This window comes from Micropterus salmoides, unplaced genomic scaffold (genome assembly GCF_014851395.1).
Source record: "Micropterus salmoides isolate LMB-PRFRI ecotype aquatic unplaced genomic scaffold, ASM1485139v1 Ms_hic_scaffold_1, whole genome shotgun sequence".
In the NCBI taxonomy this organism is placed as follows: Eukaryota; Metazoa; Chordata; class Actinopteri; order Centrarchiformes; family Centrarchidae; genus Micropterus; species Micropterus salmoides.
In genome coordinates, this window is record NW_024040040.1 from 19567217 (window position 1) to 19587574 (window position 20358).

General features: G+C 42.3%; 1 protein-coding gene across 2 annotated transcripts in view; it reads right to left on the reverse strand.

The window, feature by feature from the left end:
- The window catches only part of LOC119905037 (inactive dipeptidyl peptidase 10-like), a 122363-nt gene that overhangs the window by 6851 nt on the left and 95154 nt on the right, over positions 1–20358 (reverse strand). For both annotated transcript variants that reach the window (XM_038721724.1, XM_038721729.1), the window contains exons 15-24: positions 18582–18629; positions 18303–18421; positions 16638–16685; positions 14347–14445; positions 14169–14238; positions 12594–12722; positions 12330–12395; positions 10874–10928; positions 9382–9481; positions 8788–8846 (exon numbers count right to left, since the gene is read on the reverse strand). In XM_038721724.1, the coding sequence (XP_038577652.1) occupies positions 8788–8846; positions 9382–9481; positions 10874–10928; positions 12330–12395; positions 12594–12722; positions 14169–14238; positions 14347–14445; positions 16638–16685; positions 18303–18421; positions 18582–18629 (793 nt within the window). The remainder of the gene's footprint in view (positions 1–8787; positions 8847–9381; positions 9482–10873; positions 10929–12329; positions 12396–12593; positions 12723–14168; positions 14239–14346; positions 14446–16637; positions 16686–18302; positions 18422–18581; positions 18630–20358) is intronic.

A 20358-nucleotide genomic window follows, 5' to 3' on the forward strand; every position in this document is an offset into this window, starting at 1 on the left:
GTCAGCCCTAAAGCTGCAGCCCAATCCTCAGTTCTTATCCTGCTTGACCTATCAGCTGCCTTTGACACAGTCAACCATAGGATCCTGCTATCCGCTCTCTCAGCAATGGGCATCTCGAGTAAAGCACTCCTGTGGTTCGAATCCTACCTCTCGGGGCGTTCCTACAATGTTTTGTGGCAAGGACAATTATCCTCCTCCCACTGCCTCTCCACAGGGGGTACCCCAAGGCTCAGTGCTTGGGCCCCTTCTCTTCTCAATTTACACCACCTCACTGGGGCCGATCATTCGCTCGCACGGCTTCTCTTACCACTGCTACGCAGACGACATGCAACTCTACCTATCCTTCCCGCCAGGCGATCCCACTGTCACGGTGCGGATCACAGACTGTCTATCAGACATATCTGCATGGATGAAGGCTTCCCACCTTCAACTAAACCTCTCTAAGACTGAACTCTTGATCATTCCAGCCAAGCAATCTATCCACCATAACATCAAACTACAAATTGACTCCGCAACCATCACTCCAACCAAGGTGGTGAGAAACTTGGGTGTCATGATTGATGACCAGCTGTCCTTTTCAGACCATGTTGCTACTGTCTCTCGGTCATACCGCTTTTCTCTATACAACATAAGAAAAATCAGGCCCTACCTCACTCAGTACGCCACCCAGCTTCTGGTACAGGCCATGGTTATCTCTCGCATCGACTATTGCAATGCCCTCCTAGCAGGTCTCCCAGCTTGTGCGGTGAAACCCTTACAAATGGTTCAGAACGCAGCAGCGCGTCTGGTTTTTGATCAGCCCAAAAGAACTCATGTCACTCCATTACTCAGTGACCTCCACTGGCTCCCCGTGGCCTCCAGAATCAAATTCAAGTCACTAATGCTTGCATACAGAGTGACTACTGGGTCTGCACCCATCTACCTAAACTCCATAATACATACTTACGTTCCTTCTCGGCCGCTACGCTCCTCCAACGAATGCCGCCTGGCTCTGCCATCCCTTCACACAAAGCAATCCCAGTCCCGGCTATTCTCATCTGTGACACCACGATGGTGGAACGAGCTACCACACGCCATCAGAGCAGGGGCGTCCCGCTCTAACTTCAAGAAGCTCTTGAAAATTCATCTCTTCCGAGAACACTTCCTCTTATAACACCTCTAACTTCTAACCTCTAACATGCACTTCCTGTGCTCTTCTTCTTCTATCCCCTACAATGATCTTGTATTGATTGCACTTTTTGCTAACTCTTACTTCCTTCCCTAGGTATCTACCCCATTGATGTGATATGTACTGTGAGCTCTTACTAGTATTTATTGCTGCTCTTACTAGTATGTATTGTCAGTTGTAGATCTGTAGTTGATGCTCTGTTGATGCTTGTATGGTGTTCCTCAAATGTAAGTCGCTTTGGATAAAAGCGTCTGCCAAATGAGTAAATGTAAATGTAAATGTAAAATAAGGCTTTCCTAAAATGTAAAACTATTCTTCCAATCTGAAAACTAACTACAGCTGTCAAATAAATACAGTGGAGGAGAAGTATAAAGCAGTATAACATAGAAATTCTCAAATTAAGTACAATAAATCAAGAAGCCAGGCTGCATTTAGATGTATGGCTCAAGGGAGTGTGGACAGAAGCTGTTAAATTAGAGGAAATCTCAAGCTCATCATTCTGTTTTTCCCAGCTGGGATTCAAACGAACACATTTCCCAGCTTGTCAGTCACCACACATCAACAACTGGACATTTTATAACCCAATTCTTTCTTTTTCTCCCTTTTAGTCTCAGAGGACGGGGCGAGTGATGACGGCCTGCTGATTGTCTGATCACATCGTGCCACATTTCCCTTCTTTGGATGTCATTTAAAGCAGACCCCACCTCCTGCTATGAGAGTCACAAAAATAGCGTACTCTGGCCCAGTTATAGGCAACCCACTTAGGAGGAAAAACACACTTTGACTGCAACCTTCACTTAGAGGACAATTGTGTAATCTCATTTTAGCCTATACCTCTGGCATTTTGTTATTTTTTATGTTTGTGTGTTCCTCCAAAGGACAAGATTTGGAGCGCTGCCTGAAATGCTCGTGGCCACATTTTATTTTTTATTTTAAACAGATGGGGGACGGTTTTGTTTGTGAAGAGAAACAAAGCAGACGTGCGTGGCCTGCTTTAGAAAGCTGCATGACCTCTACCCTGCCAAATGCAGTACATTTACAAACTATTTTAATGTTTAAGCTGCACACCAGCAGCCTCTTAAGTTGTGGCTCCATTAAAGTCAGTGCATGTCTGGAAGTAAAATTGATTTTAGAAATGGATTTTCTAATCGTTCTGTTGCCAAAATCTTGCATCAACTAATCCACATACAGACGACTACACCAGCCCACACACATACACTTTTGTCTTATTTTTGAACTTGCTTTTCTTTATAAAATATAATTTCAGCTCTTTAGGCCTCAAACAATAATCTAAATGGAAGCGCGTGAGAAGGTTGGATTGGTGATGTCTCACTGGTGGCACTGCTTACAACTCATAGACATTTGAAAAGTTAATGAGCCCCAGCAGATTTTGTTGTATTTCATAAAATCTTATCATATCTGTTAATGTAATGAAAAGTAACTCATAACCTCAGCTGTCAAATAAATTTAGTACAGTAAAGAGTACTATATTTGGCTCCAAGATATACAGGTTATGCCTGCTATGTCTCGTCTTGTACACAAGACTGAGATTAAAATATTAAAGTAAAAGGGTGAGAAACCCTTTAACACATTAAAACAAAGCACTGGAGCAGGAAGCTGCCAAGAATACTAAAAGAAGAACTACTCAGATCCTTTACTGAAGTAAAACTAGAAATACCATGGTCTGAAAATATTCCATTACATAAGTAAAAATCTTGAGTTCAAAATCAAGTAAAAATACAGATTTAGCAGAATTATCAGCAAAATGTACTTAAAGTATCAAAAGTAAAAGTACTCATGATGTAGAAATGCTCCTTCCACTGTGTTATATTATTAGAATATTATAGTATTCTGTTTTTATAACTTACAAATACAAGTAACAGCTTTTTAATGTTGTAGTTTGTTAATGTGAAGCCAATTTGAAAGACTTTGCATACTACTGGGTGGATTACTATATAGTATCATTATTGCATCATATTATACTGTATAAGAATATCATGTTTTATGTAAAAGTAACTATATGTGTCAAATATATGTAGTAGAGTAGAACTTTGAAGTAGCATAGAATGAAAATACTCAAGTAATGTCAAAAGTTTAGTACAGTATATGTAAATGTACTTCATTACTTTATATAATCATGGAAATGCTAAAGTAATGCACGACTCAACTATCACACTGCATCAGATAATATGATTTGATTAAAATGGCGATGGGATGATATGAAACACGTCGTAGAGGAGAGAGAGATACCGGTCATGGCTTTTACACTCCACTGCCAAGTTTGCGAGCTTTTATTAATTAGTATTAGTATTTAGTTTTATTTCTGTTTATGTTGCCTGATGGTCTCCAGCAGTCATTGTGGGTAATCAGGGTAATCAGACAGATCCAAATCCTTAGAACAGCTACTTTAAGTTTTATAGTCCGTTGGTGCCTCCTAGTGGCTCTGTAGGGAGTGTGCTTGAAACTACCTCTTGCCGAGTTCCTGTTTTTTTTCCCGGTAGAGACACATGCGGCACAAGCACGTTAGTGGCCTTAGCACACAGCCTCGTGTAGGAAGTTCACCAAAGCTAACTACGTGGTTAAAATTTTAAGTTCCCCTTCGAGGGAACTCGAACTGTGTCGGTTACGACACTATGGGAACGCCTCTAGGCGTAGCAAGTCTGAACGTGAATGAAATCACTCCAATCCTATTGGTTTGTTGCTAGAACGGTAAGGTGTGACGGAATAACCGGAGGAGTATAAAGCACACCTGTACACACTCATCATTAGCTTTTTTCTATTCAGCAGGCGCTCTGTATGTTGTTTGAAGAAAGCTCCAGTCCTACAAGCAGTGAATGTCTTACCTAAAGAAGAAGTCTACCAGCATGTTCGGCAACCAGAAATACAGAAGGTGTGTTTTTCCTTGCCCTCGGTACATCACGGATGGAGATTCTCATGAGATGTGTGTCTCATGTTTGGGGATGGAGCACGCCCGGGCAGCTCTCGAGGGGGCTGCGGCCATTGCGAAGCCCTTTCCGTGCGGGTACTGAGGTCCCACATGGCTCTCTTTTCCAAGGATGGCCGGATGTGTTCTCCCCGTGGCGCGGGTCCCGCGACCGCTGAGGCGGCCCGGCGGCTTCACTCATGGGGTTCACAGCGTCGGAGGATTTTGGGACGGCTGAGGCTTTTTCCCGACCTTCATCCGCTGGCTCCGATGCTTCCTTTCCTCGTTCGGGAGCCCGTTTCTCGGCTTCTCCCGCTCGCGGTTTGGATCCGGAGACACTGCAGCAATCCGACTCCGAGGAGGTGGACATGCTCAGCGTAGTGGATGATGACTTCCTGGTGTCAGGGCAGCGTCATATGACGAGCTGCTGGAGGTGGTGACTAGAGCCGTGGCTAAGCTCAATATCGACTGGCCACAGGAGGAGCAGACACCACAGGCTTGTGGTAAGCTTGATGAAAGGTTTCTTAAGCACCACGCGCCACCTCCACGCCGGTCTCTGCCATTCTTTCCTGATTTACATGATGAACTGAGTAAATCATGGGGCAGACCCTTCTCTACACGGCTTTCCACACCCTGATCATTGGACTACAGTAATGTGATGGTGGTTATCGGAGGATGCCTCGGGTGGAGGATGCACTTGCGAGCTATCTCTCCCCTCGACTTGCGTCCTCCCTGGAGAAGCCGGCGTTACCATCCAAACCATGTCGCACCACATCCACGCTCGTGGGGAAGGCGTACATGGCAGCGGGCCAGGCAGGTGCGAGCTTGCACACCATGGCGGTGCTTCAAGCCTACCAAGCCGACCTGCTACAGGAGATGGTTCAGAGGGGGGGTCCCTCTGAGGAAGATCTGGCGGAACTTCGCAGAACCACGGACCTGTCTCTCCGGGCCACCAAGGAAACGGCCCGCTCCATTGGCCGGTCCATGTCGGTTCTGGTGGCCACAGAGCGTCACCTATGGCTCAACCTCGGTTGACTAGTGTGGCAGAGTGTCGCTTCTCAGGGGCCCCCCCGAGGAGCTGGGGCAGCGAGGCGGCGCTCTCAACCTCAGCCTTCTGAGAGACGCGATCTGAGGACCGTCATCCAGTCCCGACAGAGCTCAGGGAAGAGGTCCTGAAGGCCGGGGTAGGGGAGTCTTTTCTCCCCCTATTTGGGATCTGCGGGTTTTAAACCGCTCTCTGAGGAGATTCAGGTTCAAGATGCTCACCATCCCCGCCATCGTGACGCACATCCAATCTGAGGATTGGTTCGTCACGATAGATCTAAAGGACGCCTATTTCCACGTCTCCATCCATCCTTCTCACAGGAAGTTCCTGAGGTTCGCCTTCGGGGGTGTGGCTTACCAGTATTGGGTTCTTCCATTCGGCCTGGCACTTTCCCCTCGCACATTCACCAAGTGTATGGATGCAGCACTGGCCCCACTGAGGCTCCAGGGCATCCGGATTTTCAACTAAATCGACGACTGGCTCATCCTAGCCCAGTCTTGAGAGTTGGCGGTTCGGCATCGAGATGTCGTTCTGGCTCATCTGCTGCGTTTAGGGCTGAGGCTCAACGCAAAGAAGAGTGTGCTGGCGCCCACCCAACGGACTACGTTCTTAGGGTTAGTATGGGATTCGACAACGATGCGGGCACAATTGTCTCCGGCACATGTCGACACCATATTGGCTGCCGTGAAAGGGGTGAAGTTAGGCCACGCCATCACTATAAAACACTTTCAACGAGTGTTGGGTCTCCTGGCGGCTGTGTCCAGCGTAATACCATCTGGACTGCTGCACATGAGACCCCTGAAGTGGTGGCTAAGGACCAAGGGTTTTTCCCTGAGGGGAAATCCTCTCCATCTGATTTGGGTTACGCGCAAGTGTCTTCGTTCCCTATCAGTTTGGAAGGAAACTTGGTTCCTGTCCCAGGGGCCTGTGCTGGGAGGGTCTTGTCGCCGGCTGGTCATTTCGACAGACGCCTCCCTCATGGGCTGGGGCGCGGTCATGGGCGGCTGCTTTGCAAGGGGATCCTGGCAGGTGCATCAGTCCGAGTGGCATATCAACTGTCTTGAGATGTTGGCGGTGTTCCAGGCTCTAAGGAGTTTCCTGCCCGATCTCCAAGGCCACCACGTCCTGGTTCGTTCCGACAACACAGCAGTGGTGGCCTATCTGAATCACCAGGACGGTCTGCGCTTGCGCCCTCTGTACAGACTGGCGCGTCAGATCCTCCTGTGGTCCCAGCAGAGGTTACTATCGCTCAGGGCGATGTATCTCCCAGGGACGCAGAATCAAGGAGCAGACCTGCTGTCGAGGCAGGGGCTGAGGCCCGGGGAATGGAGACTTCACCCCGAAGTGGTGGAGCTCTTGTGCGAAGAGTTCGGCCCCATAGACGTGGATCTGTTTGCGTCTCAAGAGACTACGCACTGCCCGCTATGGTTTTCTCTCGTTCCTCCAGCCCTGTTGGGTCTGGACGCCATGGTACATTCGTGGACGAGGCTGCGAGACCTGCTGTCCCAGGCGCAGGGCCGGGTTCTTCACCCTTGCCCGCCGTATGGCGACTGTGGGTCTGGCCCCTGAGGGGGCAGCCGGAGCAGTCAAGACCCTCCTCAGCTCCAGGGCCCCGTCCACACGGAGGATGTACGGCCTGAAGTGGAGTGTTTTCTCCACTTGGTGTAGGGAGCGGTCGGTGGACCCTGTTACCTGCCCGGTGATTCAGGTACTTGAGTTCCTCTAGGACCGGTTCTCTGCTGGTCTTTCCCCTTCCACCCTCAAGGTGTACGTGGCAGCTATTTCATCTTTCCACACCCCTCTGAGGGAGGGGTCTTTGGGGAAACTTCCCTTGGTTGTACGTTTCCTCCGTGGTGCCCAGAGGATGAGACCTGCGACTCGGTCCAAGGTTCCCACTTGGGATCTGGCGGTGGTTCTTGGGGCGTTGGCTGAGGCCCCCTTCGAACCCCTGGAGTCAGCTGAGGCTAAGCACTTGACCCTCAAGATGGCCTTTCTCCTTGCTATCACCTCTCTGAGGAGGGTGGGGGATCTCCAAGCGCTTTCGGTTTCCCCGCAAAGCCTGGAGTTTGCCCCGGGGAATATTAGGGCTATCCTGCACCCTCGTCCAGGATACATCCCTAAAGTGCCTTCTTGTGCGGCAGGGCTGACCAGCTACTAGTGTGTTTTGGGTCCCCCAGGGCTGGGCTCCCTGCATCCAAACATACTATTAGCAACTGGATTGTTCAGACTATTTCCCTGGCCTATCAGGTGCGCGGTTTGCCTTCACCTGTGGCTGTGAGGGCTCATTCTACCAGAGGCATGGCGGCCTCTCGAGCCCTCCTTTCCGGGGCCTCTTTGCAAGATGTTTGTTTAGCGGCTGGCTGGGCCACTCCGCACACATTCATTCGGTTTTACAGTCTTGACCTTCCTTCGGCACCTGGCACTTGTGCGCTCTCCTCTTAGTCGTGCCACTTTATTGCACACTGGGACAGGCGGGGTTTTTCGGCACGGTTTAGTGGGTATCTCGTTCCCATAGTGTTGTAACCGACGCAGTTCGAGTTCCCTCGAAGGGGAACGTCTTGGGTTACGTATGTAACCCTGGTTCCCCTCGAAGGGGAACGAGACACTGCGTCGGCCCGCCGCACCTCTCTCCCCGCCTGAAGCGCCTGCTTCATAGTTTAAGCTAATGATGAGTGTGTACAGGTGTGCTTTATACTCCTCCGGTTATTCCGTCACACCTTACCGTTCTAGCAACAAACCAATAGGATTGGAGTGATTTCATTCACTTTCAGACCTGCTACGCCTAGAGGCGTTCCCATACTGTCGTAACCGACGTAGTGTCTCGTTCCCCTTCTCGGGGAACCAGGGTTACATACGTAACCCGAGACGTTAGTGAAGATAACGAAACAGAGACTCTTGGAGTGGAAAGAGGGGTTACACAACGCCCACGGAGCTGCCGAACCGGTCCAAACCGGTGTGTTAACAGAGTATTCCGGCTGTTTTTTTTTGTGAGACTGTACTGTAGACTTGAACTGAGCGGACTGAGCCCCCATCATTCCATTGTTCCTGGGACTCCACTGTGACCATCATCTGCCCATCTGGATTTTTGCCACCATCACTGTCGTCACCTTCAGTGCATCCCTTTTTGTCGCCCCTCTCTTGGGAGCCTGGACGGACTGGACTTCTTAACTAAGGGTGGACTAAGTGCATCTAAGTTGGTGTGTGTTTCATTAAGCGGGGAGTTAAATGGTGTAATTGGGTGCTTTGCCGTTTCCTCGTGTAATTAGCCTCCTCATAGAACCTAGATATCTTCTGATATATCTGCAAGCTTAGGGGATATTAGCCACCCCGCAGGTTACATTTACATGTATTTTTTTTTTACAGTAACAGAGCAGTTAGTCCTGTGATGACGAGACAAGGGCAGGAGGAAACAGAGAGACGGGTAAAAAAGAGTTTGTAGGATTTTATATTATATATTCATAGACTATAACATTTTTTGTTTGATTTTTCAGTTATGTGTTGGTTTGGAGTTATTTCGGATTAGGGAGGTTTTATTGCCGCGTCAGCAACCTTCTTTTTTTATTTTATGCGTCTGGCTGCTGGAAAAGATACAATTTGGGACATAAAAAAAGAACAAATAAAAAAAGCAGATGATTGGTAAAAGCAGCTCACTTGGTATCTGTTCTCATCGGTTGAAGGTGAGCCGAGGTATCTCTCCGAGAACGCAGACGCTGGAAGAAAAGAAGTTACAAAGTGAAATAAGAAAGATGAGGAGTTTTATGGAAGAGCTACAGTCAACAATCTGCTCACAGCTTTACAACTTCAATAAAACAGAAGGGTTTCTTCTTTCTGTTCAAGAGATTTGACATGTTTCACAGTAACATAAGAGAAAGCACTGTGTGTTTTGAGCATGTGAAATCCTTACTCCGCTCTGCTTGCACTTGTTAGAAACCAGAGGATTTACAGAAACACTTCGGTATATTAAACTATAGTCACATACAGCAGTATCTCCTCAGCTGTACTGTAGCTCTAATACCTGCTCGACGCTCCCAGAAATGAGGGATGGTTTTTTATCCTAAAAATTCAATAAGCCTGAATTCCTGAAAGCAGACCCTACCGATAATTAAAGTTACATTACCAAGACAATACACCACCTAGGATAAAGACATTAAGGAAACGAGACGAGAATAAGCACTGCAGCAGAAGTAATAAATACTTGCTTTCCCTGCAGGCTGTATTAAAGAAGAGATTTTACTCTCTGCTCACCGTACATGGACCAATCAATGACAGGAGCCTGAGCTGCCGCACATCTGATCAGCTTCTCTGTCGACTTCAGCATTGTCAGTGTGAGGAAGCCACCGTAGTCCTGTTAACAAAGTAGTTTCACTTGTTTAGTATCATATAAAAATGTGATTTAGAGGACAGAAAAGCAACACAAACCCCCCCCCCACATTTCCACTACACAGTTATGTTAGTCTTTACTCAACTATTTTACCTATTCAGGCCTCGACAAAACGATTCAGGTAAAACAACGAAAAGAAATCACTCTTCGGTCAACATGTGACGAGGGGTTGCAAGTAAATATTCCTTTGTTTTAAGGCATCACCAGACAAAAAGTTGCGAAAAGAAATGAAAGAATATAATGGATCTCATGCAAATGTGTCAGAGAGTGCAGGATCCAAGTTATTGCATTTTCAGTAAGTGTAATTATTTAGTTAACTGAATATTTTTGCTTCGTATGGACCTTTGTCATCATATAAATACTTCCTAGAAAGCACTGATTTTCTTAAGATGTCCGTTTAATGTCTCCTTCACAGCTTAAAAACAACACTGAGTGTGTTTACACATTATTATCCCAGATATTATCAGTTTTTTTATCCTGTGGGTATCCTGGTTTAAGAAACCTGAATGAGCCAGTTATCCCAGTTTAGAGAAACCTCAGAATACTAAGCTGGAGTACTCTAAAAACTAGCATATTGTGGCTTGTAAACACATTATACAGATTTCTGATCACCACAGTCCTATAGGAGTGCCATTATCTCCAGTTTGTGAATCTCAGGTGTTAACATTAAATTTTGGTCACTGGAACTAAGTACCCATTTTGCCGAAAAAGAAATAATTTAACAACACTTAATGCAGTTCTGAAAGTATTTCCTCAACAACTCTTCTGACCATCTGGATGAAAAGAATAGTCTGTCAATGTGGCACAAAAAAAAAAGAGAAAATATTTTTTACCCGCTGTGTTTCCTAATTCAAACAAAGATGGAAATATTTCCAAGCTCTATTTGTCCGACATGGAAGAAAATTTAAAAAAGTTCAGTTATAAGTTGTCTGATTATATTTGTTTTGTTTTTTTAGACAGAAGAAACGGTTTTGCAAACAGGATGAAAATCAGGATGAAACTGATTATGTTTTTCCACTGTGATTTGAATGTAATGTTAATACACTGGTGACACAAACTGGGGCTAGCACACCGTGTTATGTGGGAGAAAGACTGTAACTGAATGTAACAGCCTTTTTACACAATGCAATGAAATAAAGTCAGATTTTAGCAGAGCACTGCATTATCGCCATAAAGTTCATATGTCATCATGAGCGTCCTCATGAATTATCCTGTGTGCGTTAATGAGTTGTCAGACAGTTTGAAAAAGCCTCACTGAGCATTTCAAATACAGATTTCTCACACGCTGCACATTTATTCAGCCAGCTGAGAAATCAGGGTGAAAGGTTTGATTCATTCACAGGCTGATACACGAACCTCTCCGAAGACTCCGACACGAGTGTGATCAATGAATGGCAGCTTCACCAGGTACCTGGGGAGCACAGAGGAAACGTTTCGACACAAGCAAATGACAAGTGGACTTAAGTTATATTTGTTCACTTCATATCACACTCTCAGCTCAAAGCGACTGAGAAGTTTCAATTCAAAGACTATCAAGTGACCAACTGTAAGGAGGTCAAAGGTTACAGCAGCGGTGAATCACCGACAGTAGGAAGGTAAGTTTATTGTCACAATATAACAAGTTATAGAGGGACATTGTGTTTTGTAACTCCCTTCTGCTACATAGCAGACAATATACATTAATAAAGAATCAAGTATAAAAAAATGGTAAACAGAAATAACTATAATCAGTGAAGCTGAGGATGAATTAGAGTTTAGGTTTCACAGTACTCCTGTGATCCCTCGTCTGATCATAGAAAGAAAAGAGATAAATTAAATGGGAAAACCAGGAAGAAAGGGCTGTCTCACCAACTACTGTGTTTTTATATTTAAAATATTAATTATAAGTGTGTTTTACAAGTGAATTAGTACTGCTCTGATGCAGACCCAGTAAATACAGCACAATGGTCTTTTATATTTGAAAATGTTCCCAGATAAATTACACTATATAGACACACAACGTTAATTATGTTGTGCTTTTATCCACAGGGAACCTCCAGACTTTTCTACCCTAAACCCCCGAATAAATCTATTAATTATTTTCATCTTAAACACAAACACTCTTTCCCTTAAATTACCTCCTAAAGAAATTCATTGTTAGCATTAGGGGTGTAACTAATTATTTTCAGTGACAAATATTCACCATTATTTTCTCAATCAATTAATCATTTGATTTACAAAAGATAATGAGTGAAAAAGTGAATCAGAATCCACATCGACATACCGGTATTCAAATTTCATGTTTTCTTAGACCAACAGTGCAAAAGCCCAAATGATCAGTTTAAGCACATTGAAGACTAAGGGAATGAGCAAATTCACAGTTAACAAGCTGGAACCAGAGAATATTTCATCATTTCTGCTTAAAAAAACTTTTCAGTCACATATTTAAATGTGCATTAGATAAAAGGCATAATTGTATTTTGTTTTGCTTTGGGAAAAACTGGCAAACCTACAACTAGAATTATGCCATTCTCTCTGTGTCTTAATTTTTTTTTCATCCTTTCATGGTGAGTTGCTCAAACTAAGGATGCTCCACGCTGCATTAATAAAACCCTCCTTCAAACACGCCGTCTCTGAAATTCTAATGAGCTTCACAGGTGATCACAAATCTTTCCTCACAGAAAAGCACCTGCTAAACTCTATCTTTCCAAATCCAAAAGAGATACTGACACACACACACACACACACACACACACACACACACACACACACAAAGTGACTTTCACCGAACACGAAAATTATGCCTACAGACTGGACAAAATGTGTTACATACTCCAGAGCTGCTATCTGGTCCTCTGCATCCACTGTGCCGAGTCTCTCATGGACCTGCTGTAAAACCCTGTGAAGTGACAACGATAAAGGATGAGGGTCAGAAATGAGGTCATAAGAATAGAAGGAAAATTGCTCTTGAGTGTTTAAGGCCAGTTTGTCTATGTGTGAACCATCACTTCCACATATTGAGTCAATCTGTACAGGAAGAATTAATAGCAGAAGCTAAAGACAAAACACGTTGAGTATTTATGGGAATGTTCACTACCTTTGACCTCTGAAACCTGACCCTCTGCCATCAAGTTGTGCTACGATGACCTGCTCTGATCCTGCCATCACCCACTCCCAGTCCGGCCTTAACTCTTCTGTCACCACCTGGTCGCCTGGAGAGCTGCGGCTGTCAGGACAGACCCAAAATACACAGATATTTTAAATGTTATTTTATTTATGATTCCTTGCCCCAATATGTGTTTAACGTAAACGTAACATAAACTAACCATGTTCTGTACACAATGACATTCCGTACAGATGACCTTTTCCCGCCGATTGCTGAATTAATACTTCCAGCTTATACATAAACTATATATATGTGTGTCATCATCATTTCTCCATTTTTTATCCCCGATCAAGAAAGAGAACCCCCCTGCCATTTGTTCTGTCAACACAGATGCTTTTTGCACTTCATCCTGTGTTCAGTGATGTTATAAAGGATCAATTAAGTTAATAGTAAAAAAACAAAAAACAAATGCAAACTTTGCCATTTTACATGGTCATGCTAAACCCGTGCCAAAATTAATATCTCGCATGGTCTTCTAGCTTGTTAAAGCAGTGATTAACTTATGTTACAAATTATAGTACATGAAATGTCAATTTTCGCCATTGAAATCAAGTTATGCCGTCTTTACGGAACACCATTAACCCTTATGAATATCCGTACACAGGCAGAGGATGTACTTTCCCCCACTTTTCTGAAATACTATTGGTCCAAAAGACATCAATCAAAGAAAAAAACATCCAATGGGTATTCCCCCAGGGAATGAGCACACAAAAATGCTTGTCAGGCTGTTAACAGAGTAGTGGTCAGTAGAGTGCGGTGAAGTGCGCAAAGTGTACGGAACATGGTTAGTCTAAGTTAACTGTATATAAAGTACTTAAAACAAGCTAACAGTATATAATGTAGTTAAAACTAGCAAATGGTATATAAAGTAATTAAAACTAGCTAACTGTATATAATGTAGTTAAAACTAGCTAACTGTATATAATGTAGTTAAAACTAGCAAATGGTATATAAAGTAGTTAAAACTAGCTAACTGTATATAATGTAGTTAAAACTAGCTCCACCTTGAGCAGCTACAACAGTAAAATGTTGCTTACACTGTGATGCATCAGCATTAACAATCTAAGAATGTCATATAAAATAATACATCTGTCGCATTCGATGAGTACACTTTGCTGAGAATATTTCTGTACCTTTACTAAAGTAGGTTGATAGACCTGTGTATTATTTTCTATTAACTGCACAGCTCTGGCAGGTTCCAACTTCAGGTTTCTCCATTTTGTTGAAGCAACATTTTCCCCCAAGGTTAACACATATTGTGAGACTGTGATATTTATTGATGCATACAAAAAGGATTATAGGACATTCAAATTGTTGCTAAGATAAGAAATTGGTTGCTACATTTACATTTTCTCATCTAACATTTCTTTATTTTCATTTATTACTCCTGTTGATTTGTAAAATGTATTTAACAGCATGCAGGTACAGAGGAGTGAAGCTGTCCTTACTAAGCTTGGTCTTATAAATGAAAAAAATGTAAATGTAATTACAGCGGGATAAGCTTACACAATAAGGAGGAGGCCATAGATGTAGGACTCTGAGAAGTCAGGAGGATAGATGAGCTTTAGCGGCAGCTCTGAGAGGACGAGAAATATTAGAGACGACAGAATAACTCAGTTATCTCATGATGATGCAAATCAATACACACAAACACACACAGCTGTTAAGTGCAGATCATTTGTACCAAAGTTATCATTAGTGATCATCCGAATTTCAGTCTGAATCATCCTTTTAGCCTCCAGCACAGACCGCAGGGGGAGGTTGTTCTCCAAGATGAAATACGCTGTGAAATGAGAAATTATATTTATCAGAGTTGAGTAAGAGCTGCTATTTATTTGCTCTAAATTAAACTTTTTTTGTAGACAAGAAAGACCAAGCACATACAGGAGGCATTCATTAAAAAAAGTACAGCATATTATCACATATTATCATCTTTATTACCAGGTTTGGTGGAGTTTCTGGGGTTTGGATCACTGCCACCATTGATGTGTGACTGTGTGTGTCTACCCCAAAACTCACTCGTGGTGAGAGGGCAATCAAAATCAGAGAAGGAGCGCTGCTTGCTCACTTGAACTCATGAGCGAGCACAATTCGAAACACAACCGCTTTCATACAGAGATCCCACAATCAACATGGAAAGACACAGACATAGCCGACGTGATACATAGGCGTTAGCTTGCCTGCCGCTTTTTGTATCTTTTACCTGAGGCTCAGCCATGTCAACACAGCTAAACGGATGGTAATGAAACGTTTAGTGAGCTAAACTGAATATTATAAATGAGATTGTTACCACACTTTACAGTTAGACCGCAATTAAGTAACTTTACTGTAGTGAATAGGTCTTCCTCTTTGTTGTTGTCCTGCGCAGTTTTGTTGCAGTATTGTATATTATGTGGGTCATGAAAGTTACAGCGACTGATGGTGGAGAATCTCTGTACCTAAGTATCGGTTAAACCACAATAAGTCTAAATTGCAGGCTGCTCCTGCCTTGTATAAAGGCTACTCTAAACAAATGACTCCACATTTGCTTTGTACCGTTACATTTCTTGTAGACTAAATCAACATTTTGACATAATACTGGTGGAACACAGGACATATTATAAATTGCACCGGATAATGTTAGCAACTGCTCGGCATTAGCCGGCGAGCAAACGTGACTCTCTTCGTGACTCCAGCCTTTCTGATGTTGATTTTGGCCTGTCAGGCTTCAGCACATAAATCTTTATTGTTGTTTTGCATCCTTATGTGGAGTTTGGTCCCGCCCTGCTCGTTACCTAGTGTTTAAAGCTTTACTTGTTCTGTTCAGTCTTTGTGACGTGCTCGTCTGTGTTGAGCGTTCTGTCCTGTCCCTGCGCTTTTTGGGATTACCCTTTGGATTGCACCTTGTTCTTTGTTTCTGGATTTTCCCTTTGGATTATGTTTTTGTTTGGCGTAATTTTGTTTGGAAAATTGCCGCTGTGCTCCCAGTGTAAGCCTGCTTAGTTTTCTTTAATAAATCTTAGATTGAATTGCATCCTGCTGGCTGTAGTCTGCATTTGGGTCCACACCTCTATTCTCTGCTACTGCACTCATCCGACTTGTACACCTGTAGGTGTTCCTGTTTACAATAATTTACATAACTATCAATATGTATGGGATATAATGGAAGGTGCTGTGAAAAACTTCAGTGCACCTAAATTTTGTGGCAGTGCACCTAAATGAAAAATGTAGGCGCACCAGTGCATCCAACCAGATGAAGACTAACCAGTTAGGTTGGTAAATGTACGTTTTGCTAACATCCCCACCTCTGATAAGGAGCAGCTTTTCTATGGGGTAAAGTTTCCCCTGTGATAGTCCTTGCAATGTTTAACACTTTATAGAACAAGTTGACTTCTCTCAGCTCTCTCTAGCTAATTATTACACTAATCCATAAATCACGAGTCAAAGGCGAGGCTCTGGTGATAGCAGTGATCCAAACCCTAGCAAATCTACCAAACCAGGAATAAAGATTATGAAATTTAAGTAATAAAATTAAACAGGACTAGGGAAACCATGTTACCCATGTGTGATGGTAAACAGCTTAGCCTCAGTAAATTACACATTATGAACACACGAATAGCAGTAGTGGTATAAAAATGAAATATTTAATCATAAGAATCAGCACTTTTACATTTCCATTTTGTGTACATTTTCAACTCATTTTTTCTTTTGAAATTGTTTTAGTCAAGAGAACTGACTGTTAGCTACTTTAAATAAATTGTGGGGATGCATAGCGAAGTGTGGAACAAATGAAACCTCTTTAAACGTACAAAATGCCAGTGTAGCTCGACGTGGCATCAAGTCTTGTTTTCAAACAAATAAGATGAGGATGCCTTATTACGGCAAATTATTTCCCGTTTCAGAGCAGGCGTGTGAGAAAAGGCACATCTGCCTGCCCACACAAACATAACAGAAACACAAAATGGTTTCATCTTAAGTAGAATAAAGACTACTTACAGTCCACATTATCAAAACTTAGAAGCAGCACAGCTGGAACTCCAGGACCTGCAGTGGGAGGGAGTCAAATATTCTTGTTTTTATGAACGTAACACAAGAAGTTGATAAAACACATTAGAAATTCGATATTTAAAGCAACATTTATGACTTATTTAGGGGTTTAAGAGGCATTTTTCTAAAATTTTACATACATCATTATTTACATTTATTCATTTAGCTGACATTATACCATTATACGAAGTAGAAGACTAAACTAAATGTTTCACTCATTCTTTTAAAAAGAACTTTTAAACCAAGTAGTCTCCTATCACCAAACAACACAGTCTACAGCCGTGCTAGGGGCTCTGAGGCTGTACTCATGTCACGTTCATGTCATTACAGAGTTATGGTAATTGGTAAAACGAGAATCTGGCTTGTAAATAGTTATCTCATCAACATCCAACCTGATAGATTCAACTTACTGCTTCATAATGTGGAAGTTTCTCATAATCAAGCAAATACCAAAGTACGTTGTACAACCCAAATTTAATGGATGTAGTATTATATAAACTATGTTTAGTATCAGTATTTTTAATCCTCACGCAACCATCACTGAAGCAAGGGAGAGAGCGAGAGATCAAGGGACGGGTGAGAGAGAGAGGGACGGGTGAGAGAGAGAGGGACGAGCGAGAGGATGTGCTCCGCGAATACGCGCTGCCTGCAGCTCTGCAGTCAAATACAATTTTAAATAGGCCTAGTAAAAAAAACATGTAAAGAAAAAAAGTCGTAACAGGTGACTAACGTCATTAGCCTATTTAAATTTTGGTGGATTAGAATTTGCCAAAAAAGGCAGTGCACTTCTATAAGAAATATATAATAAGATCCTTATAATAAATGTTCACTAAGATAGACTTGTGCAGTTATTATTGCACAGTGTCAAGCAGAAAACCGTATATTGGACATATTAGGAAACGATGTATTTAAAGGGAAAAGAAGAAAATAAAAAAGAGGAAAAAAAAGAAGGGGGCGGCTGTGGTTCAGGAGGTAGAGCGGGTTGCCTGTTAGTCGGTAGGTTGGCGGTTCAATCCCCAGCTCCTCCAGGCTGCATGTTGAAGTGTCCTTGGGCAAGAATCCCGAATTGCCACAACAAGGGACAACACCTATTATCAGGCAGAAATCTCACGACAAATGTAAAAATATGTTAACTTCAGCACCTCTGATAAAGTGCATTTTTATAGCCTACTGAAACTCCTGTATATGTCCGCTTTGGCACAAACTGCAACTCTCACAACTCACAGCGCGAGGTGGATCCACGTCACTCACTGGTGTGAGAAAAAATACACCGTCTCACCCTGGTGCAGTGGACTAAACTGGTAGGTTTTAATGTTGCAGAGCACAGTTTTTTTGGAAGTAGTTTAAAGTTTTAACTTGTATTGTTGTGAATCTTTGGTGTAAACTCGCCTTAGAATTTCCAACCAACAAACGCCCCCCAAAAGCAGCTCAGTCCAAAATATTGCTTCCAGCGTCCCCCCATCGTCCTCAGAACGCCCCCTGGGGGGGCGGTACCGCCCCCGTTGAGAAAAACTAGTCTACAGTAACACATATGACCAGATTATAGTCTTCCTAAAATCTTTAAAACTGGAAGAAGTTAAGGATAATATATTTAATTCTTTGACTCTCCCTGACCTTTACAGTGCAGGATGGCATGCTGTGCAACCGGGCTGACGTTTGCGTCGAAGAATGAACACTCCTCCTTCAGCCCACAGGTGAGGCATTGCCGTGGAAACAGGCCAAGGGTGGACACACTGCCAGAGGAAACACATGACATGTTTACTGGAAACAGAAAAGAGTGTAACGTGCATTACACACAACAGTGGAAAATTGCAAACATTGAGAAATAATGAACAAAAGGCTTTGTAACAACACAAATATGGTTAATTTATTGCATAGCAAAGTGTATTTTACCTGTATAAATGTCTGTGTTGTGCAGAGTCCTCTGTGCTCAGAAAGTATCTGTGTAGAGGAAAGCAGAGCAGCTAAAGTAGGCCAAGGTCACAAATCCATTATACATCTGCCTTCACTAATCACTGCACATCATGGCTGGCCAACCATAAACACAGATTTATACAGTCATGAACCCTGCGGCTCACAAAGTGTGAGACAGTAGATGTTCTAAAACATGAATTTTTTAAAAACTTATTTTCAGCATTTACAGAATAGAGTTAAATTAGTCGTAGTGGTAGAGAGAAATGTAATAAGCACAACATTTAAGTTCTTGATGAAAGCCTGGGAAATGGGAAAAATGCCTTAATCAAGATAAAAATGTGGCTTCTAACTAAAGTGTGTTTTCTTTCTTTCATCAGTTTGGAGCTGGCACATAGTTACACAATGGCAACAACAAATTACAATCTATATTAAATAATTCTTTCCAAAGTATTTTTCAGCTAAGAGTGTGTGCAGATCTTCCTCTCAGGTACAGCAACAGTGGTAAAATATAACTAAGTACATTTACTCAAGTCTTGTACTTCAGTACATATTTAAGGTACTTTACTTGTGTCTTTTCTTTTCATGACACTTGCTGCTTTTAATTTTTTTAATTATTTGAATGTATTTTTAATAATTTTGATGTTTGAGTAGTAGCATCAGCAGGAGTGGAAAGCAAATAAGTACATTTACTCAAGCACTGTTTTTCTGTTACTTTAAACTTTCACTCCACTGCATTTCAGGGGAAAATATTTTACTTTTTTACAGCTTTTCATTTATCTGACAACTGTAGTTACCATTTACTTTGCAGATTAAGATTTTACTTATAAAATATGATGAATTTGTAATATACAATGTATTGTGACAGATTAAACTACTCCGCAGCATCTACAATGCTTCAAACTAGCTCCACTTCAAACAACTATAACAGTAAAGTAATACTTAGACATAAATGATCATTAAGAATCCTTAAGTATAATCCAGTAATATGGGATATAATTGTGTATCTCTCACAGGGTTACTTTTACTTTTAATACTTTAACTACATGCTCCACACTATGTAGTTTCACTTACAAGTTTTTCTCTGTTTTCTGCACCTTCAGCATGGAATACGTTGCAAAAGGACTTGAAAGTCACTGAATTAATCTCGCTAAACTGCTCCAAAATGAAAGACTTAGAGGCAGATGCCTTAATGTGTAAATGCTCTTAGTTTGTAAAAATGATTTAAAATGACTTTATGAAATGTTAGCTTATTAGTCTTCTGTGTTATTTGTCTGTACCTATGTGGTTTTTTTTATATGCTGCTGCCTGTCTTGGCCAGGTCACCCCTGCAAAAGAGGTTCTTAATCTAAATGGGACTCTCCTGGTTAAATAAAGGTTAAATAAAATTAAAAAATAAGCAATATTTCTAACGCAGTGCAATGGAGTATTTTCACAGTGTTATATATAGTGTCGGAAGGCAAGGCAAGTTTATTTGTATAGCACATTTCAACAACAAGGTAATTCAAAGTGCTTTACATAAAACATAAAAGCAACATAGGGAAATACACATTAAAAAATAATAAAAGTTACAGTGCAGTGTACAATCAGTGTTAAAAGAGTTAAATGGAACATAAAAACAGGCTGAGGGGTTGAGCAAATAATTGAGTTACAATTATTTTGAAAAGAGAATAAACAGAGAAGTACACTTAATCTACTCTCTCTAGCTAGTCTGTACTCAGGTCCATAGCAATCTTTGGGTCCACTGAAACTCCAAAAA